The sequence below is a fragment of the Danio rerio genome, chromosome 22 (assembly GCF_049306965.1).
Source record: "Danio rerio strain Tuebingen ecotype United States chromosome 22, GRCz12tu, whole genome shotgun sequence".
NCBI lineage: Eukaryota > Metazoa > Chordata > Actinopteri > Cypriniformes > Danionidae > Danio > Danio rerio.
This window is the reverse complement of record NC_133197.1, coordinates 3,696,017-3,720,000: the sequence shown is the minus strand read 5'-3', so window position 1 is coordinate 3,720,000 and position 23,984 is coordinate 3,696,017. Positions and strand designations below refer to the sequence as shown.

Below are 23,984 nucleotides of genomic sequence, written 5' to 3'. Positions count from 1 at the left end.
TTTATTTTGTGTAACACATCTCCATTTAGTTTGTATGTATTTAGTTTCAGTTTGGGTTTTGAAGAGCTACATTGTGTTTTTTTGTTTTTTTGGAACTGCGCTTTTTTGGAGCATAAAAAGAGACGCTTTGCAGAATGTTCGTGCTGCTCTTTTTAAAAAAAAAAAAAGTGAAAAGGCTGCCCTTTTTGCCAAAAGGTATTTCTTGGATAAAAGATTATTAAAACATTTTTGCAATTTTAAATTAGTTTTTTATTTCAATACTATTTTTAAAATTTCTGTACATTTCAGTTTAGTTTTAGTTTGTTTATAGCAATGGTTTTGTTAGTTTTAGTTTCGTTTTTGTATTGCGAAACACATTCCTGTTTTAGTTTTTATATATTTAGTTTCAGTTTTAGTTTTACTAATTCTAATTTAGCAGAATTATAAAGATCTACATTTTTTTTCCTTTGGGAAATGATGCATTGTTTTGTGAAGCTCAAAAAGAGACACTTTGCAGAATGTTTACGCTGCTCTGTTTTTGTTAGTTTTGTTTTTAATTTTGCGAAACACATTCCTGTTTAGTGTTTTACATATTTAGTTTCAGTTTTAGTTTGACTAGTTCTAGTTTAGCAGAGTTATACAGATCTATGCTGTTTTTTTTCACAAAAAGAGATGCTTTGCAGAATGTTTACGCTGCTCTTTTTTTGTTAGTTTTGTTTTTAATTTTGCGAAACACATTCCTGTTTAGTGTTTTACATTTTTAGTTTCAGTTTTAGTTTGACTAGTTTTTTTTCACAAAAAGAGATGCTTTGCAGAAAGTTCACGCTGCTCTTTTCCACACATTTTCAAATCACTTTTTATTTCGATACTGTTTTTAAAATCTAGTTTGTTTTCAACATTAATGGATTTGTTCGTTTTATTTATACAATTTTTGTGAGAAAAACTATTTAATTTACTTTTTATATATTAAATTTCAGTTTTCCGTGTTGGTTGTGGGTTTCCCCCACTGTCCAAACACATGCAGTATAGGGGAACTGATGAACTAAATTGGTCATAGTGTAAAATATGTGTGAATGACTGAGTATGGGTGTTTCCCAGTCCTGGGTTGCAGCTGGAGAGGGATCTGCTGCATGAAACATATGCTGAAAAAGTTGGCAGTTCATTCCGCTGTGGTTACGTCTAAAATAGAGACAAAACTGAAACTTCATTCATTTTCCTTTCAGCTTAATTTTGACCAATTTTAGTTTAGTAGAGTTACTAAGAGCTGCATTGTGTTATTCGTTTATTTTTTGGGGTGGAGAAACAGCACTTTATTTTGTGTAGCTCAAAAAGAGAGACTTTGCTTAATGTTTGCGCTGCTCTTATTATTATTATTTTTTTGTTAATTTTAGTTTAGTTTTTCATTTTGAAACACATCCCTGTTTAGTGTCTTACATATTTAGTTTTAGTTAAAGTTTTCCTAATTCTAGTTTACCGTCCTTGACCAAAGTAAAGTTTAGTGTTAAGTTTACATTAACTCTTAATAATAGTTTAAACAAACACTGAAGTCAAAACCATACAAATGTTGCTTAAACGAACACAAATAAAAATGAGGAAGTATTGTGAAGAGCTATGATATGTATTTATTATTTAATTTTATTTTTTACTTTGGAAATGACGGTCTATTTTGTGGAACACAAAAAGAGATGCTTTGAAGAATGTTCTTGCTGCTCTTTTTCCACACATTGTCGCCAAAAAATGTTAAATTAATGATCTCAAAAAGCATTTCTTGGCTGCAAAGTGTTATAACAGCTTTGCATTTTTAAATAACTTTCAATTTCGACACTATTTTTAAATTAAATTTGCTGTAAATATACAATTTTTCATTAGTTTCAGTTTAGTGTTTATTTTACAAAACAATCATAGTTAAAGCTAGTATGAACAAACACTAGTCAAACCTTAAATCCAAATCAGAACGATGAAGTATTGTGAAGAGCTACGTCATTTTTATTATTATCATTTCCTTTTTCGTGAAGCGGCGGCCCAGAACGTGTAGCGTTTAGCAATCTTCTTAAGTGTCGGCGTGCCGCTCGCCAGCTCCCCTCCGCTCTGATTGACTCGGGCAGAAAGTGACGAGAGCGATTTCAATAATTTATTTTCCCTTTGAAGCTTCCAAGTGAGAGATTTGAGGCCCCCGAGGGAAACGAAACCCTCCCTCCGTCTTGTCTCTTTAAAGTTATCAGCTAAAAGGCCCGAATGTCCCTCATTACCTGCCTGACTTTAACCTCCCTCATGCAGCTCCGTTGCCAGAGTCGATCTCTTCTGCTCAGGGCAGCGTCGCTCTGCGGACCACATGTATTCTTAGGTTGCTTGTTAAAGGAATTGCTCACACACATATGTTCCAAAAATCACGATTTGTCGTTTTGTGAAGCACAAAAGGAGACAATTTGTTGAATGTGCATGCTGCTATTTTTCTCAAAAATAGTCACTAAGGTTTGACAAAAAAGCTCTTGAAACTTTTTTTGAGTGCACTTCATTATAAATTTGCATTTCTAAATTAGTTTGTATTTTGATACTATTTCAACACAAAAAGAGATGTTGTGAAGAATGTTCACGCTGCTCTTTTTCCACAAATGATCACTAAGGAAGGTCGAAAAAAGCTCTCAAAATGCATTTTTCATGTGCAAAGTTTATTATAATTTGAGTGATTTCGATCCTGTTTTTAAATTTGCAGTAGATTTCAGTGTAGTTTTTGTTCATTTCAATAATTTTTGAAGTATTCTTTAGGTCTTTGCACTTTAAGTCTGAAATTTTCGTATGCATTGCATCAACGCCATTCTAGATTTTGGCTTACACTGTAAGGTGATTCTGAATTTGAACATTTACATTTTCAAATAAGGTTTAGAACATAGAATTTTTTTTAAATTCCAAAATAAACCAAAATATGTAAAATAAGAATATAATAATTTAGAATCTAAAAAGTCTAATTTAAATGTTTAATTGTTCCAATGAAGTTTCTTGTGTTCTGTGCATTTTATTCAATTTATTTATTCCGAAAATTTCCCAAGCAATTTTGGAATATCGCATTTGACACCATTTTAGATTCTGTAGAAGATTTTATGTGGAAAGTAAACCAAAACTGAGAATTTACTCATATCAATGGGTTCATATCAACCCGTTTTCATGTCAAGTTTTTTGACATTTAAAAATTGATGACAAAAAATGTCATTTGTAAACATAAAATAAAACATAAAATACATAAAATATATTTTTTAAAAATCATTAATTAATTAATTAATTAACTAATTTATTTATTTATTTATTTATTTTTCAACAAAGATTTTCAACATTTTCAGTGAGCATCAGAGCTGAGATCAGCTCTTAATCACCATACACTTTATTTGCGTGGAAAAGAGCAGCATGAACACTCGTCGAAATATCCTCTTTTTTGTTCCACCACAACACAAGGGTGAATAAATAACAATGCGAGCAGATTCTCATGTAAATTTACTGTGCATTTTATTACATTTATTTATTCAGAAATTTTCCCATGCTTTTTTCGTATATCGCATTCAACACCATTCTAGGTTTTGAATAAAATTGTAAGTGGAAAATAAACCAAAACTGACCATTTACTCAGACAATATTGTTATAATTTGCACATTTGCATAGTTGTTTTCATTTCAACCGTTTTCATATTAAGTGTTTTGACATTTAAAAATTGATGACAAAAAACTTTATTCGTAAACATAAAATACAATAACGATTAAAAAAATCGTTTTTGAATAAAATTTCAACAAAGATTTTCAACATTTTAACGAGCATCATGGGTAAATTTTTGGAGCTGAGATCAGCTCTTGATCAGCATACGCTTTATTTGCGTGGAAAAGAGCAGCATGAACGCTCGTCGAAATATCTTCTTTTTTTGTTCCACAACAACACAAGGGTGAATAAATAACAATGCGAGCTGATTTGACCAGCAGTTGGGTTCATTTAAATATTTGAGTGAAACATTAAACATATGGATATTAAAAGTGTTTTAATTCTGACTGATTCTCATGTAAATTTACTGTGCATTTTATTACATTTATTTATTCCGAAATTTTCCCATGCATTTTTTGTATATCACATTCGACGCCATTTTAGATTTGGAATGAAATTGTAAATGGAAAAGGGCCAAAATTGACACTTTACCGAGAGAATATTGTTGATATTAAAGACTAATTTACACACTTGCAAAGATGTTTTTATATTCAACCATTTTCATATCAAGTTTTTTGACATTTAAAAAAACAACAACAAAAAACGTCATTTGTAAACAAAAAATAAAACATAAAATACAAAAAAAAAATTAGATTTTTTTTTCGATTTTTTTTTTTTTTCGATTTTTTTTTTTTTTCGATTTTTTTTTTTTTTTTTTTTTCATCAAAGATTTTAAAAATATTTTTAATGAGCATCATTGTAGAGTTTTTGGAACTGAGATCAGCTCTTGATCATCATACGCTTTATTTGCGTGGAAAAGTGCAGCATGAACGCTCGTCGAAATATCTTCTTTTTTTGTTCCACAACAACACAAGGGTGAATAAATAACAATGCGAGCAGATTTGACCAACAGATGGGGAATCATTTAAATATTTGAGTGAAATATTAAACATATACAAAAATTTTATTTATTTCTGACTGATTCTCGTGTAATTTTACTGTGCATTTTATTAAATTAATTTATTCCAAAATAGTTTTCCTATGCAATTTTCATATATCGCATTCGACCTCATTCTAGAATTTAAATGAAATTGTATCTAGAAAATGAACCAAAACTGACACTTTTATTAAGAGAGTATTGTTAGAATTAAAATTATGGTAGTAATTTTCATATTCACCCATTTTCATATTAAGAAATTTGACATTTAAAAAAGACAATAAAAAAAAAAAAAAACATTCAGAAATGTAAAATTAAACACAAAACACACAAAAATTCACAAGTTTTTGGAGCTTAGCATCTCTTGATTACCATACGCTTTCTTTGCTTGGAAAAGAGCAGCTTAAACGCTCATCAAAATATCTTCTTTTTTTGTTCCACAGCAACACAAGGGTGAATAAATAACGATAGGAGTAGATTTGTCCAGCAGATGGCCCTCTGTGGATCGTGTCACCTCCACCTGCTGTATAAACACGCACACATGCACACTCACACACACACACACACACTTTCTGGAGCAGCTCAGATTAATCATGAAGCAGATTAGCAGGCTCGGATTTACTGAATGTCAAAAATGATTATTTGGTGTCACCTTGAGCCCTTCACCGACGTCCCATCAGCCCAGATTGAAAAAAAAAAACACCTCCTTTGAGGCTCAATTCTGCTGCAAATACCAGTTTAAAAAGAGGAATAAATAGTTGACAGCGTCTGGAGTGGCCTTTGACTCCGCATTACAGCAGCCGGGATGATTTCGTTTGTTTATTTGATCAGAAACCCCGCTGTTTTTGGGTTTGTTTATTGTTCTCGTTTGCATAATTGATGTCACGGCTACAATTAAAAGCGGTCAGCCGATGAATCCGAGCCTGACTGACATAATGATGTTGTTTGTGTTGTCTTTTCTGCGCTAACGACATGTTTATTCACCGTTGTGTGGGCTCTAGCGGAAATCCTGCGGATTGAGACAAATATAATGTGAGATTTTGTTGTAACACTATTATATGTCGTTAATTACTAATTGCATTAAATATTTCTATTAATAGGTTTTATTTAGTTATTTTCATTTTGTATATTAATTTACATTAGTTTACATTATTTTATTACTTTACTAAGTATTAGTTTATTTCAGATTGTATTGATTGTAAAAAATGTATGGTGTTGCTATGTTTTCTATTTAATATTTATAGTTGACATTTAGTGTTTTCATTAAATGATAATTATAGTGCAACAACTAATAATAATAATATTTACATTAAAGTATAATAAAAATAATAGTAAATATATTTAATAATAATATTAATATTTAATAATAATAATAATAATGTATAATAATAATGTATAATAATAATAATAATAATAATAATAATGTATAATAATAATAATGTATAATAATAATAATAATAATACTTACATTAAAGTATAATAAAAATAATACTAAATATATTTAATAATAATAATAATGTATAATAGTAATAATAATAATAATAATAATAATAATAATAATAATAATAATGTATAATAACAATAATACAAAATATATTCATAATAATAATAATAATAATGTATAATAAAAATAATAGTAAATATATTTAATAATAATTATAATAATAATAATAATGTAAAATAGTAATAATAGTAATAATAATATTAATATTAATAATGCATAATAACAAAAATACGAAATATATTTTATAATAATATATTAAATAATAAAAGTAATAATAATAATAATAATAATAATAATAATAATGTATAATATTAATAATAATAATAATAATTATTATTATTATTATTATTATTATTATTATATTGTAAAAATAAAAATAATACTACATATATTTTATAATAATAATAATAATGAATAATAATAGTTATGATAATATTAATGTATAATAAAAATAATACTAAATATAATTTATAATAATAATATTGAATACTAATACAACTACTATTACTACTAATAATACAGCTTGAGGCTTATTAATACAGTAGTAGTAATAGTAGTATTAAGAATAACAGTAATTTTTAGGAATTTTCATTATTGTAAAATAATAATAATGTGAATAACAATATCAATATGAATAATATATAATAATAACAACAATATTATAAAAATTATGCTTAATAGTAATAATAATAATAATAATAATAATAATAATAATAATAGTACAACTAATAATAGTAATAATAATGGAACTGTATTATTAATATAATAATAAATCATAATATTCTATACTATCATTATCGAAAATAAATAATAATAGTCATACTGTATAATAAAAAAAAAAATAATAATGTATAATAATAATATTACTACTAATAATAACAATAATAATAAACTTTAAGTATTATTATTATTATCATTATTATTATTAAGAATAACAGTAATGCTTAATATTTTAAATATTGATTAATATTGATAGTAATGATGATGATGACTATAACAATAAGGAATAATACTAATAATGTATAATAAAAATATTAAATAATAATATTGTATAAAACAATTGATGATGATGATAATAATAATAAGAAGAAAAAGAAAAAGGAGAAGAAGAAGAAGACGACGACAAATATGATAATATAATTCTTTTAAACTTCAGTCTATTAAAATGATGTAGCCTCTACATATACATTTAAATATATGCCTTAGAATAGTTCATTTTACTTTAAGCAGATGTATTTTTGTGCAGTCAGATGATTTGAACCCTCGTGCCATCACAGATGTCTGTATTTTTCGCAGTCTGTCAACAAGCACCAATCGCCTGCGGACGACGCAATTCACATTAGATTGTCGCCATTTCCTGGTGGTCTCGGTGGTCCGGCAGCCGCAGAATTGGCCTTATTGTGGAAGTTAATTTTGTGTAGTTGCTCCGCCGCACCTGCTAAAGCTTTGCTTATCCAGACTCTGTAAAACGGAGCCCGCTGGGGCAGAATCAGACGTAATTGCGCTAATGTGACTGGAGGATTGTGGGAAAACGACAAGCAGAGCGTGAACAATCCAGCCACTTCCTGTTGTGTTTGTGTGGAGCCTTTATGGGCTTTTTCTGCTAAAATGTGGAGCCAGTTAAAATTCTGCTAAGCTGATATTCATGATGATACACTGCAAATGTATCGTACAGACGTGTTGTGGCAAAACAATATATATATATATATATATATATATATATATACAGTTGAGGTCAGAATTATTAGCCCCCTTCAAAAAATTTTCTTCTTTTTAAAATATTTCCCAAATGATGTTTAACAGAGCAAATTTTCACAGTATGTTGGATAATATTTTTTCTTCTGGAGAAAGTCTTATTTGTTTTATTTTGGCTAGAATAAAAGCAGATTTTATATATATATATATATATATATATATATATATATATATATATATATATATATATATATATATATATATATATATATGCTAATTTACAAATATATATGCTAATTTACAAATAATACTAAAATATATAAAGATATACCAAAATGTAGACTTTGATATGATACCTTTGCCGTATACAGTACAATATTTTGGTACGATAGCTTTGCAATAAATGGTAAAATATTTTAGTACTATACCTTTGCACTATACAGCACAAAATTACAATACAATATCTTTGCAGTATACGGTATGATATTTTGGTACGATACCTTTGCATTAGATGGTCCAATATTATGGTACAATATGGTTGCACTATTTGAAATGATATTTTAGTACGATACCTTTGCAGTGTAAGTTACGATATTTTGATTTGATACCTTTTCAGTATACTGAATGATATTCTGATATAATACCATGGCAGTATATGGTACGATATTTTGGTAATATACCTTTGCAGTATTCAGTACAATATTACAATACAAAATCTTTGTAGTATATGATATGATATTTTGGTACTATACCTTTGCAGTATATGGTGCTATACATTTACAGCATACTGTGTGATATTTTGGTACGATACCTTTGCATTAGATGGTCCAATATTATGGTACAATATGGTTGCACTATTTGAAATGATATTTTAGTACGATACCTTTGCAGTGTAAGTTACGATATTTTGATTTGATACCTTTTCAGTATACTGAATGATATTCTGATATAATACCATGGCAGTATATTGTACGATATTTTGGTACTATACCTTTGCAGTATTCAGTACAATATTACAACACAATATCTTTGAAGTATATGATATGATATTTTGGTACTATACCTTTGCAGTATATGGTGCTATACATTTACAGCATACTGTGTGATATTTTGGTAAGATACCTTTTCATTAGATGGTACAATATTACGGTACAATGTGGTTGCAGTTTATGGAATGATATTTTAGTACGATACCTTTGCAGTATACGATGCAATATTTTGGTATGATACTTTTTAAGTATACTGTATGATATTTTGATATGATACCATTGCAGTATACGGTACGATAATTTGATACGATACATTTGCAGTATACAGTACGATATATCAGTACGATCCTTTAGCATTATATATGTAAATATGGTATGATATTTCGGTATATTACCTTTGCAGTTACTATATTCATTACTATACATTTGCAGTATACATTATGAAACATTAGTATGATACGTTTGCAGTATACAGTACAATATTTCTTATATTACCTTTTTATAATAAACATTATAATATTTTGGTCCAATACCTCTGCAGTATGCGGTGCGATATATTATGCAACAACTTTGCAGTATACAGTTGGATATCTTTGCATTATACACTATGATATATCGATATGATAGCAGTATATGGTATGATTTTTTAGTACGATGCCTTTGCAGTGTACAGTACGATATTTTGGTACTATACATTTGCAGTATACGGTATGATATTTCAGTATGATACGTTTGCAGTATACAGTACAATACTTCTTACAATACATTTACAGTATGCAGTATGACACATTTGCAATATACGGATCAATATTTATATATAATATATAAGTTTTTAAGCTGTTAATAATAATAATAGAAAGGACATTTTATTAATTAAAACATTTTTGATTATTGGTGTTTATTAACTAAGTATACAGTATAGAAATATAATTGCAAAATAACCATTGCAATGTATATAAAAATAAAATATCTGAGAATCAGATTTGCTGATTTTTCTCTGCTCTTAATCCGCTGTCTGTCTATGAGAGATGATTAACATGTCATATTTTAGTGTTAATACTGAGAAGTGATTATATTCTGGACAGTGGTGTTAATGCTGAGCTCTGCAGAAAAAAACACATCTGACCTTTTCTGCCATCTGTTCCTCACAGACGCCGCCATCATCAGTCATTATTCACTTTATGCATGTGCTCTTCATCACGTCTGGAGCATCAACACATTTCACATGTTCAATAAAATAAAAAAAAAAAATTAGTTATTGGTTATTAGAAAATTAGTTTTTCTTATTACGTTTTAGTTACTGCTATTACTAGTCTATTCGTTACCGCACAAGATTACCGGGTTTGTTTACTTTTATTTTAAACTCAGCATTAATTTAAAAAAAAGTTTAAATGAACTGGAATTTTAAAAAACTATCCCACCGTTGGGTTTTGCTTATATTTGACCCAATATGCAACAACCCAGAATTTTAGTGGATTAATAAATGGACTATCGATGTATTTACTAATGTAAATAGCTAATACATTAAGGAAAAAGTAATATGTGCATTTCCTGAAGAAAATGTGAGTGCTAAACCTCTGCAAAGGGCACAGAGTCGACATCCACAGCCCAGTAAACATTTACAAAATTAAATTCGTAAATTCAAAAACGTTTATAAATGTGCTAAAACAATTCATGAATACATAAATCCAATTCGTAAATTTCAAACACAATTCATAAACACGCAAATCCAATTAGTAAATTTAAAATCTCATAAATGCACAAATCTAATTCGTAAATTAAAAACGCGGTTCATGAATAAGCGAATCCAAATCGTAAATTCAAAAACTCATAAACGCACAAATACAAATCGTAAATTCAAAACACAATTCATGAATACACAAATCTGATTCGTAATTTCAAAACACGAATGATAAACACGCAATCCAATTAGTAAATTCAAAATCTCATAAATGCACAAATCCGATTCGAAAATTCAAAACATGATTCATAAACACGCAAATCTAAATTGTAAATTCAAAACACGATTCATTAATAAGCGAATCCAAATCGTAAATTCAAAAACTCATAAACGCACAAATCTAAATCGGAAATTCAAAAGCTCATATACGGACAAATACAAATCGTAAATTCAAAACACAAAACACATTTCATAAAAATACACATCCGATTTGTAAATTAAAAAAATATAAAAACGTACAAAAACAATTCATAAATGCACAAACACGATTCTTAAATTCAAACACAATTCTTATATATGCGAATTTGATTCGTAAATTCAAAACGCAATTCATAAACACGCAAATTCAAATAGTAACATTAAAACCTCATAAATGCACTAATCGGTTTTATAAATTCAAAAATTCTTAAATATGCTATTATGATTTGGAAATTCAAAAATTCCTAAATGTGCAAATCTGATTCATAAATTCAAAAAATTCATCAATGCACAAATCCAAGACGTAAATTTAATAATTCACAATGTGCAAATCTAATTCGCAAATTCAAAACAATTAATAACTGCGCAAAAGCAATTCATAAATGCACAAATCCCATTCAGAAATTCAAAACACATTTCATAAATATGCAAATTTAATTTATAAATTCAAAACAATTCATAAATACACAAATCCGATTCTTAAATTCAAAACACAATTCATATATATATATATATATATATATATATATATATATATATGCAAATTTGATTAGTAAATTCAAAACAATTTATAAATGTGCAAATCCGATTTGTAAATTCAAAACGCAATTCACGAATCCACAAGTAAAAGTAAATATGTTTCCCTAAATGCTCACACAAATGCATCTTCCCTAAATACATTAAAACATTTACACAAATATGTAAATCAATTTCTTGAACGGACCCCGTCACGCATTTATGAATTATTAATTGGATTTGTGCGTTATTAAATTGTATTTTGCATTAGCAAAGTGTTTTTTTTTAAATGTGAACTGTGCTGTGCACGTGTGAACTTGATTTCTTTAATGGATTATTATTGAGACTGATCTGGCTCCATAGAGAGAGAGAGAGAGAGAGAGAGAGAGAGAGAGCTCAGCCCTGCGGTGTTTCTGGATGTTTCTGTGAATTATTCTTCATGCGGGGGTCTCTGAGGGTGAAGATAATGATGATGATGTTGAAACTCGACCCTCTGGTCCTCCTGAAATGCCACTCATCTCCACATTTTACCTGCACTTTCCTCATTTTCTCTGTAATGCAGGGGGTTTTCTGCTTGATGCTGTTAGTGTTGAGCGGATAGAAGACAAACACTTTTACTGACACCGCTACAAATATACACATCCTGCTCCGTGCCTTGATATTCATTTATTATATGCGTTTCAGTGCTGGTTATTTGTTTAGGAGTGTAATTAATAATAGCATCTACTAGTATCTTAAAAAAATATCTGGTCAAATATTATGTGCTGTCATCATGGCAAAGAAATCATTTATTAGAAATGAGCTACTAAAACTATTATGTTTAGAAATGTGCTGGAAGACAAATTCTGATTGGAGGGAAAATATGCAGGATGGCTAATAATTCCGACTTCAACTGTATGTGGTCTTTGTAAAGTGTAGAAATCCTGGTCTTGGGTGTAGTTTGTGTGTTTCTGTTAGTGTAGTCGACTCTTTTTCTTTTCTGTCTGCTTCTCCAATAAACTCTCCATCACTCGCCGCTGTCAGGAAATCCATAACTCACTGCCGTCCGCTGACCTCCAGTTAACAAACTAACTAAAACCAGTCCATCACTCGCGCGTCGGGGCCTAAACAAGCGTTCATTTCACCAACAGGAGACTCTACGCTTCAGTGCATTTACAGTGACCAGAGCTCATAGTACTTTTATTTTATTTATTATATTATTTAGGTTTTGAGTAAACTGAAAGCCAGATACAGTGCATTTTATTAACTTTTTTTTCTTTATATATTCATTAAAGTGTGTTTTTGTATTGATTTATTTGACATTTTTAAAATATTTTTTATGTATTTAATAGTATTTTATTTTTTTATATATTTAGAATATATATATATATATATATATATATATATATATATATATATATATATATATATATATATATATATATATATATATATATATATATATACACACACAGTTGATGTCAGAATGATTAGCCCCCTGAATTATTAGCCTTCCTGTTTATTTTTTATTCCCTAATTTCTGTTTAACAGAAAGCACTTTTTTTTTCAACACATTTCTACACATAATAGTTTTAATAACTCATCTCTAATAACTGATTTATTTTATCTTTGCCATGATGACAGTAAATAATATTTGACACGATATTCTTCAAGACACTTTTATACAGCTTAAAGTTACATTTAAATGCTTAACTAGGTTAATTAGGTTAACTCGACAGGTTAGGGTTATTAGGCAAGTATCAAATTGTAGACTATCAAATAAAAACAATAGCTTAAAGGGGCTAATAATTTTGACCTTAAAATGGCATTTAAAAATTTTAAAACTGCTTTTATTCTAGCCGAAATAAAACAAATAAGACTTTCTCCAGAAGAAAAAATATTATCAGACATACTGTGAAAATTTCCTTGCTCTGTTAAACATCTTTTAGGAAATATTTTAAAACGAAAAAATTGAAAGGGGGTTTAATAATTCTAATTTTAACTATGTGTGAACATAAAATAAGAGTTATTTTATTTTATTAATAGTTCATTTCATTTGATTTCCTTTTTTTTAGTTAAATTTAAGGTAAATACCTAGTGCATTCTATGAATATTTTATATTATAAATGTGTTACATTGTAAAAGTAATATTAAGTTTATATTGTTTTAAGAGTTCAGGGAAATTTAAAGCAGATATCGAGTGCATTCTATAAATTCTAATTTTTCCTAATGTTTTAAATAGTTTTTATTTTATTATTTTTATTACTAAATATTTAACTTCCATTTCATTTCATTAATTACAAGTGCAGTAGATGACTGTCTTCAGAAACATGTGTTGTTGTGCTGGTTAAAGGTCTCTTCACATTCCAACAGTAAAGATTAAAGTAAATTATCTAAATGTGTTTATATGTATTTTTATATTCAAAGTAGTAGGGCCTAAGACAAAAAAAAAAAATGTTCGTCCGATTAATTTGTTGGGCCGATAATTAACATGATTCTGGTAAGTAGCCCAAACTGTCTGTCAACAGTTATTCATTCTGAAATAGCATGCAAGTATGGCTTACTAATACGTGTAATTCCTGTACGCCGCCAGGCCAACCACTAAGCATACAGTAGTGGCTTTAGGACAGCGTGTTAGAGAGTGAGACCAGCGATCCCTGCATCCACAACTGAAAACTAACTGGTGAATGACATGATCTAGTGGGTTGTCGACTGTCAGCTTAAAGGTGCGTGTTCGTATTTCGGAGGGTGTGGCTTTGGATAGCAAGGGAGGGACTGTGTTTCAAAACGAACGTTAACATTTTAGCAGATCACCTACCGCACCTTTAAATTTTGATTGAATATATATATATATATATATATATATATATATATATATATATATATATATATATATATATATATATAATATTATTAAATTACATTTAGATAAATTTTTCAGTGTGAAATGTGAGCCAGCATTTATTTTAGCATAGTAAAAAACCTCGCAGGTGCTTCTCCACCAGACTCCCAGCTCATAGTTCACAGAATTCCGACTCTTTTGATGTCTTTTTTCCCCTTTACCAAACCTAGTAAAAAGTGTCGAACCTGCATGTGAAAGTTGAGCGTTTTTTAACTGGAGAATGAAGCAGAAAGACCTCGGGCATCCTCGGCTCTGGAAGTGTGTTTATCCACAGCCGCAGATTCAGGGTTTGGTCTGCCTGCCTGCCTGCCTGCCCGCGGGCTCTTAATAATTAATTTGCCGTGCTTGCCTGACCGTTTGATCATCTCCTCATATCTGTGCGCTTTCTGGATTTTCGCATGTTCCCCTAGAGAGTCTCTTCTCATGTCTTGTTGTGTCAGGCTTGACCTGCTGCCCCGCGGAGAGAGAAAAAGAGTCGAGCTAGACGGCATGATCATTTGATGAGCCCAGAACAAACTGTGCTGCTTTCTGGAGGAAAAAATGACACTGTTTTTTTTTCTTTTTTGACATGTTCAAACCATGAATACTGATCTCTAAAGATACGGGATTCTTTTTGTCTCTCGGTGGCTACTTATGAATTTGGTCATTAATATGGTTATTACAATAAGTATCAGGATGTATTGTCATACAAGTCCATTCCTAGAGTTTAGTTCCCTTAGTATGTAAAGTCAACTAATCTCTTTCTAAATCATTGCTTATACTCGGGTTTTAAGTAAAATCAATTTTTCACTTTTAAAGAAACGGGTTTTCTAACTTCAAGTCAACTTATCATTTTAAAACAAACATTTAAACCAATGAATACCGTTCTTTAAAGATATAGGACGTTTTGTCTCTCAGTGGATACTTATTATTTGGTTATTAATATCTTTATTATGATATTATCAATATATTGTGACATATTATCATAAAAGATCTCTGGAAAAACAATGTTTTAACTCACTTTTTAAAGTAAAGTCAACTAAACGTTTTAAAAGTCAACTAATCGTCTTAAAATCAACGAATCATTTAAAAAGTCAGCCAATCATTTTAAAAGTAAACTAGTCATTGTAAAAGTCAACTAATTGTTCTAAAAGTCAGCTAATCGCTTTAAAAGTCGACCAATCCTCTCAAACGTCAACCAATCATTTCAAAAGTCAATTAATTGTTTTAAAGTCAACCAATCGTTCTAAAATCAATCAATTGCTCTAAAAGTCAACTAGTCGTTCTAAAAGCCAACTAATCGCTTTAAAAGCCAACTCGTTTTAAAATCAGTAAATCATTTAAAAAGTCAGCCAATCATTTTAAGTCAACTAATCGTTGTAAAAAGTCAACTAATTGTTTTATAAGTCAACTAATCGTTGTAAAAGTCAACAAATTATTTCAAAAGTCAATCAATTGTTTTAAAAGTCAACTAATCTCTCAAAAAGCCAACTATTCATTTTAAAGGTCAACTACTCGTTTTAAGTCAACAAATCATTTAAAAATTTAACTAATCATTCCAAAAATTCAACCAATTGCTTCAAAAGTAGAAACTGATCACTTTAAAAGATAACTAATCTTTTTAAAAGTCAACAAATCGTCTTAAAATCAACGAATCGTTTAAAAAGTCAGCCAATCATTTTAAAAGTTAACTAATCATTGTAAAAGTCAACTAATTGTTCTAAAAGTCAGCTAATCGCTTTAAAAGTCGACCAATCCTCTCAAACGTCAACCAATCATTTCAAAAGTCAATTAATTGTTTCAAAAGTCAACCAATCGTTCTAAAATCAATCAATTGCTCTAAAAGTCAACTAGTCGTTCTAAAAGCCAACTTATCGCTTTAAAAGCCAACTCGTTTTAAAATCAGTAAATCATTTAAAAAGTCAGCCAATCATTTTAAGTCAACTAATCGTTGTAAAAAGTCAACTAATTGTTTTATAAGTCAACTAATCGTTGTAAAAGTCAACAAACTATTTCAAAAGTCAATCAATTGTTTTAAAAGTCAACTAATCTCTCAAAAAGCCAACTATTCATTTTAAAGGTCAACTACTCGTTTTAAGTCAACAAATCATTTAAAAATGTAACTAATCATTCCAAAAATTCAACCAATTGCTTCAAAAGTAGAAACTGATCACTTTAAAAGATAACTAATCTTTTTAAAAGTCAACTAATTGTTTTAAAAGTCAACTAATCGCTTAAAGCCAACTAATTGTTTTAAAAGTCAACCAATCGTTTTAAGGCAACAAATAGTGTCAAAATTTTACTAATCATTTAAAAAATTCAACCAATCGCTTCAAAAGTAAACTGATCACTTTAAAAGCCAACTAATCGTTTTAAAAGTCAACCAATTGTTTTAAAAGCCAACCGATCGTTTTAAGTGAACAAATCGTTATAAAAGTCAACTAATCGTTTTAAAGTCAACCAATCGTTATAAAGTCAACCAATTGCTATAAAAGTCAACTAATCATTATAAAAGTCAACCAATCGTTTTAAAGTCAACCAATTGCTATAAAAGTCAACAAATCGTTATAAAAGTCAACTAATTGTTTTAAAGTCAACCAATTGCTATAAAAGTCAACCAATCATTTCAAAAGTCAACCAATCGTTTTAAAGTCAACCAATTGTTTTAAAAGTCAACTAATCATTTTAAGTCAATTTTTTTTTTCCAAAAGTAGGTTAATTGTCCCAAAATTCAACTAATTGATTTAAAGGTCAACTAATCGTTGTAAAAGTCAACTAAACATTTCAAAAGTCCACCAATCATTTTAAAAGTCAACTAATGGCTTAAAAAGTCAACTTATTGTTTTAAAGGTCAACCAATCGTTTTGTCAACAGATCGCTTTAAGTCTACCAGTCACTTTTAAGTTTACTCACTCTTTAAAGTAACTAATTACTTTAAAAATGGGTTTATTTTTTATTTTTTTTACTTTTTTAAAGTAAACTCAACTGTCAACTGATCGCTTTAAAAACAAATGGTTTACTTTTTTTTTTTTTTACTGGGTTGTCGTAAATCACCATTAGGTTAAATATGGACAAACCCAACCATTGGGTTAAATATTTCAGTTAAATTTAAATGACAACTTTCTGGATTTTCGCATGTTCCTCTAGAGAGTCTCTTCTCATGTCTTGTTGTGGAGAGAGAAAATGCAGCACCAAGCTAGACGGCATGATCATTTAATGAGCGGAGAACAAACTGTGCTGCATTCTGGAGAAAAAATGACACGTTTTTTTGTTTGGCAAAAGTAGCATAATGCACAAAGAACAGGCAGTAATATAGACAGAATGACAGCCTCCGGAAACTTGAGGAGCAACTTCACTCCTGAATCCCTGAATTATCCATTAAACCTCATTATATAATTCATGAACACGCTGAATTTGACCTGTTTGCCTGTTAAATTGATTCAAAAATGCACATAATAATTCATTTGTGAGTCGGACAGACATCAGTAAACTAGTCAACTATTCATTGATGCAAATGAATTGTTCAGTTTAGATGATTCACTGATTCAAATGATCTGTTCAGAGTGAGTCTCTGAATTGGATGGACATTGGTAACAATTCATTGATTCAAATGAACTGTTCAGAGTAAGTTTTCAGTTGGTGATTCACTGATTCAAATGGTCTGTTCAGAGTAAGTCTCCGTTTAATGATTTAATGAATCTCAAGTAAATGAATCACTACTTCAATTGATTAGGACAGAGTGAGTCTCCAGTTTTCACAGAGTTTCCTGCAAATGATTCATTGATTCAAATTAACTGTTCAGAGTGAGTCTCCAGTAGATGATTTACTGATTCGAATAATCTCTTCAGAGTGAGACTCCAGTAAATAATTCACAGAGTCTCCTGTAAACGATTCACTGATTCAAATGATCTATGTTAATGTCTCAAGTAAACGATTAAACTATTCAGTTGATCAGTTCAGAGTGATCCTTCAGTAAATGATTCACTGAATCAAATTAACTGTTCAGAGTGAGTCTCCGGTTAATGATTTAATGAATCTCAAGTAAATGAATCACTACTTCAGTTGATTAGGACAAATTAAGTCTGCAGTACATGAGTCACATATTCAAATGATTAGGACAGAGTGTGTCTCCAGTAGATGATTCACTGATTCGAACGATCTGTTCAGAGTGAGTCTCCAGTAAATGATTCACATATTCAAATGATTAGGACAGAGTGTGTCTCCAGTAGATGATTCACTGATTCGAACGATCTGTTCAGAGTGAGTCTCCAGTAAATTATTCACTGGTTCAAATGAACTGTTCAGAGTAAGTCTCCGGTTAATGATTCTCTGAGTCTCAAGTAAATTATTCACTACTTCAAAAGATCTGTTCAGAGTGAGTCTCCAGTAAATGATTCACTGATTCAAATGATTAGAACAGACTGAATCTCCAGGAGATGATTTACTTATTTGAATGGTCTGTTCAGAGTGAGTCTCCGGTAGATGATTTACTGATTAAAATGAACTGTTTAGAGTGAGTCTCCGGTTAATGATTTACTGAGTCTCAAGTAAATCATTCACTGTTTCAAACGCTCTGTTCAGAGTGAATCTCCAGTAAATGATTCACTTATTCAGACGATTAGGACAGAGTAAAGCTGCGTCCCAAATCGCATACTTATGCACTATTCTACGCCATTTTGTAGTATAAATAGTGTAAGTAGTGCGTTCACACTGAAAACTCTAAAAATAATAAGAGCACTTTAATTACCCGGATGATGCACTCATTCAGCCGCTAAAATGAAGTGTGTAATGATGGACACTTCACGCACTCAACGACCGCAAGTTTGCTTGCGTAGCGGAAGGGGCGGAGCTATCGGACGCACATGTTGAATAACTTTATTTAAATTGGATGGTGAAAGCAAAATTCTTTTACGAGAGTGATTATAGCGCCTCCCGATAGTGATTGCGGCAACACTCACGGCAGGTATTATTTGATAATTCGGCCGTTTACTTCAATGATTTGGCAACCGTCAAACGTCATCAGGGAAACGGTTTGATTTTCCGCTTAGTAAAAAAAACATTAGTGTGCCATTTGGGACGACACTACATACATATACTACCCCGTTGAGTGTGTAAGTGCATAAGTACATAGTGCATGAGTGCATAGTGTATAGTGTGCCATTTGGGACGCAGTGTCAGTCTCCTGGAGATGATTTACTGATTGAATGATCTGCTCAGAGTGAGTCTCCAGTAAATGATTCACTGATTCAAATGAACTGTTCAGAGTGAGTATGACTGAGCAAAATAAACATCCATAATTACTTTAACATGTATTTCTGAAGTAAATTAAACATCAACATTGGAAAAAGAGAACTTTATACTTCTCCTGGAGTAATATTTTATCAGGGTATCTGCACTTTTACTCGAGTTCCTAATTTGTGTACTTCATCCACCACCGCCATTCATCTTCCGGATGTTGTTAGCTTACAGCCAAACGTGTCTCGTGCGAAACGTGCGCGGGGTTTGGGATGCTTTCCAATCACGTCAGAGTCACAGGTATTTTATTATTCATTGCTCTATGAATAATTCACGCTGGCGTCGACGTGCACATTGTCTGTGGTGTAATTACTGGCATGCTGAAACACAGCCACTTTCCATTTGCGCCGACACATGGCTGCCCCCGTCTACTTTTCTGTCGTAGCAGAGCGGGGCGCTAGCCCACTCTAGTCCCAGTCCCCTCGCGCACTATTTTACAGTCAAATGCACAGCGAGTGACTGTTAAATTGCCTGTATGTGGGAGTGTGTTCAATCACTCTGTAATTTAATATAATTGATTTGTTGCTACAGTTGCCTTGTGACGAATTAGGTTAGCTATGCTAATAGCACTGCTATTTCTACTGAAGCTATGAATAGAATGCTAATACCGTTTTGGTTGTCTTTTTTTTTCTGTTTAGCTTCACCCAGGTTTACAAAAGTACCTGTAGACATGATCGGCGTCTCCGGAGGTGTTGTATCCTTCGTTTGCCAAGCCACAGGTGACCCCAAACCCAAAGTAACCTGGAACAAGAAAGGGAAAAGGGTGAACTCGCAACGCATCGAGGTGAGACTGCTAACACTTTTATTGATAACTTTACCTTTTTTGGCTTGTTTTACAGCTCCCCTAGAGTCAAACAGTTATTGTTGTACTTGGCTTGAATCTTTTCACCCAATCTCTGGTTCTAGCGGTAGCGGAAGCATTTTTAGCTTAGCTTAGCATAAATGTAATTGTAATTGGATTTATATAGGGCATTTAATGCGTATATCCATACACCCAAAGCGCTTCGCAATTATGAGAGGGGTCTCTCTACACCATTACTAGTGTGCAGCATCCACTTGGATGACGCGACGGTAGCCACAAGACAACGGCGCCAGCGCGCTCACCACACACCAGCTATTGGTAGAGTGGAGAGACAGTGATAGAGCCTATTCGGTGGATGGGGATGATCGGGAGGCCATGATGTGTAAGGGCCCTGCTGAAAAATCCCACTTAAAGCTGGTTGGCTGGTTTTAGCTGGTCGACCAGACTGGTTTTAGAAGGGTTTTGGCTATTTCCAGGCTGGTTTCCAGCCATTTTCAGCCTGGTCTTAGGACATTAAGCTGGACATAGCTGGTTTTGGCTGGGCTCCCAGCCTGGCTAGGCTGGTCAAGCTGGTTTTACCTGGTTATCTCCCAGCCTGACCAGTGAAGACCAGGCTGGACATGGCTGAAAACCATTCTGGAAATGGCCAAAACCCCTCTAAAACCAGGCTGGTCGACCAGCTAAAACCAGCCAACTTTGCTTGCTTAAGCTGGATTTTTCAGCAGGGGGTCAATGGAGGGTATTTGGCCAGGACACCAGGGTTACACCCCTAATCTTTACAAGAAGTGCCACTGGGTTTTTTCAATGACCACAGAGAGTCAGGACCTCAGTTTAACATCTTATCTGAAAGATGGCGCTCACTGACAGTATTGTGTCCCCTTTACCATATTGGGGCATTAGGACTCACAGAGATTACCGGTTGAGCGTCCCCTGTTGACCTTACTAACACCACTTCCAACAGCATATGGTCTCTCATCCAGGTACTGACCATGCTCTGCCCTGCTTAGCTTTAGTTAGTAACTGGTCTTGGGCTGCGCGGTTATATAGCCATAGATAATAAATCGATTGATTTAGATTAGACCATTAGCATCTCATTCAAAAATGACCAAAGAGTTCTGTTAATTTTCCTGCTTAAAGATCAACTCTTGTGTTGTTACATCGTTCACTACGACCGAGGGCAAACTGGAAAGCTGCTTTTTTTTCAAGGCCTACTTTTATTCCACTACAATAATAAAGGATTTTGTTGCCTTAAAAATGGCTAAAACGGCATCCTAGTACTACACAGTGCCTGAAAATAGTCCACACATCAAGCCCTACCCTTGCACAACCAGTTAGAATCGGCTAAATATCCACTATTTAAATGGGGAAATGATCAAAACTCCTCTTGGATTTTTTTGGAGTCATGCTAATGGTCTAATCTGGTTCAAAGATTTATGCTAAGCTAAGCTAAAAGTGCTTCTGCCAGACTTGAAGATTGGCTTCAAAACTCAGCTGTTTAACCCTAGGGGAGTTAAAACCAGCCTATTTCCAAAAACCTACAGTGTTCCATTCATTTCTAGTTGCGCTAGTGCTAAACTGTCTTGGTAAATGACATATAACTTCCCTGCTGAAAAGTTACAAACTAATAGCATCCCCAACTTTTGACCCCTAGCCCTATTCCGGTTTTGTTTACATTCGATTAATTCTGATAGAAATTGTCGTGCTCTTTTTTTCCAAGTCTCCAAAACGTCCTGTAACATCTTGATTTTGCTGCAAGCTGGAATTATGAGAGAGAGTTAATTAGGCTCCTGCGGTGCTTTCGCATTTGATGTCACTGTAGCGAAACAGTCGAGCAAATCAATAGGGAATGACAAAGAGGAACGAGGCTCTTTGTAAGCCAGTGGCAAAACTCACTCTGTTTTTTTGGGTGAGTTTTCAAGGCTACGATAATGAGAAGCAGCCCAGTGACGGCACACTGTCCTGCGTGTGTGTAGATCAATATCAAAGCGAAGCCTTTGGGGGAAACAAATTAATTCAAACCCCTCACGAAATTACTTTTAAATGCAACGAAGATGATAATTTGAGCCCGAGTTGAGCGTACTCTTGGGTTCACGCCAATGTGTGGATCGGAGCCGCCAACGCATTTGTGTGTTGGTCTTTTTTTTTTTCTAGAGAAGTTTTTCATCTCTGCTGAATAGTGACAGTGTGGTTAAATGCTGAGCTAGTTGTAATTAAGATACGCTAAACATCGATCAAGACTCTACAGCTGCCAGCTGTGTTATGACAAAAGAACACGGCAAACAAGCAAGGAAAATAAGACACAGGCTACAAGACATAGAAACCCTCAGAAGCTAAGCTACGTATGCTTCGTAAACACTTGAGATCGAACACCAAAAACACTTCCAGATGTCATTTGCTGAGAAATACTACAGCTGGTTCCTCAACTGTAATGTTGAGGGAACACTCAACTCTTTTGGCAATTTTGCAGCTATCTTAGAGTTAAACTGTTGAATTTCTTTCAGTCCAACTTACAAGTCTGGTGTAGCACTTTTAGCTTAGCTTAGCATAGATCATTGTATCTGATAAGACCATTCCCTGCTAAAAAAAATCCAGCTTAAACCAGCCTAGGCTGGTTGGCTGGTTTTAGCTGGTCGACCAGGCTGGTTTTAGAGGGGTTTTGGTCATCTCCCAGCCTAACCAGCTAAGACCAGGCTGGAAATAGCTGGAAACTAGCCTGGAAGTGGCCAAAACCCCTCTAAAACCAGCCTGGTTGACCAGCTAAAACCAGCCAACCAGCCTAGGCTGGTTTAAGCTGGATTTTTCAGCAGGGTTAACATTTTGACCAAAAAACATTTTTAAAGATTTTTGATAATTTAACTATTTAAGGCTCAAGTCTTCTGAAATTAGTTCACAGCTAGGTAACTTGGTAAAATTGATGCATATGGTCTGATCTGATTCAGTAATTTATGCTAAGCTAAGCTAAACGTGCTCCTGCCAGACCTAGGCTGTTTCTCAAATCCAAGAACGCAGAGAACGGACTTGCGTTCTTGTGGAGAATGGTCTTGCCAGGTGTCCTCGGAAGACTCGGGAGAATGCGAGGGCAGAGAACGCGTCCTCTGAGAAATGAGATGCTGCGTTCTTCCTGATGGTCACATGACCTTCACGCGTTTTAAATGGTAAATTATTTAAACATTACAGCATTCATACAACGATGTGTTGTTTTTCCCCTTTTTAAAAATATATACTCTGCATAAAACCTTATAAATATACGTTGCACAATATAAATAAAACAGATTTTAATATGAATTTCAGACTACTGGGACCTCCAGAGCGAGTTCGGTGCTCAAGTCTGCATCGGTGCGTCCTCGATATCAAGAACACATCAGGGAAGTTTCACGCGTCCTCTGTTCTTGTGGTCTTGCATATTGAAACTGAACTTTGGCAGCTGATGATGACATTACACGAGAACACAAGGACGCAAGACCGCTGAAGAGCACATATTGAGAAACAGCCTAGAGATCAGCTGAAAAGTTCAAAAAGAATCAAACAAACTGCTAAACTCTAGGAGAGCTGTAAAATGACCCTTTCC

At 32.3% G+C, this 23,984-nt stretch overlaps 1 protein-coding gene across 49 annotated transcripts in view; it reads left to right on the top strand.

Annotated features, from left to right (window-relative positions):
- Window positions 1–23,984, top strand: part of ptprsa (protein tyrosine phosphatase receptor type Sa) — a 387,632-nt gene that overhangs the window by 186,476 nt on the left and 177,172 nt on the right. For all 49 annotated transcript variants that reach the window (XM_073937020.1, XM_073937015.1, XM_073937017.1 and 46 more), the window contains one exon: window positions 20,253–20,398. In XM_073937020.1, coding sequence (XP_073793121.1) covers window positions 20,253–20,398 — 146 coding nt within the window. The remainder of the gene's footprint in view (window positions 1–20,252; window positions 20,399–23,984) is intronic.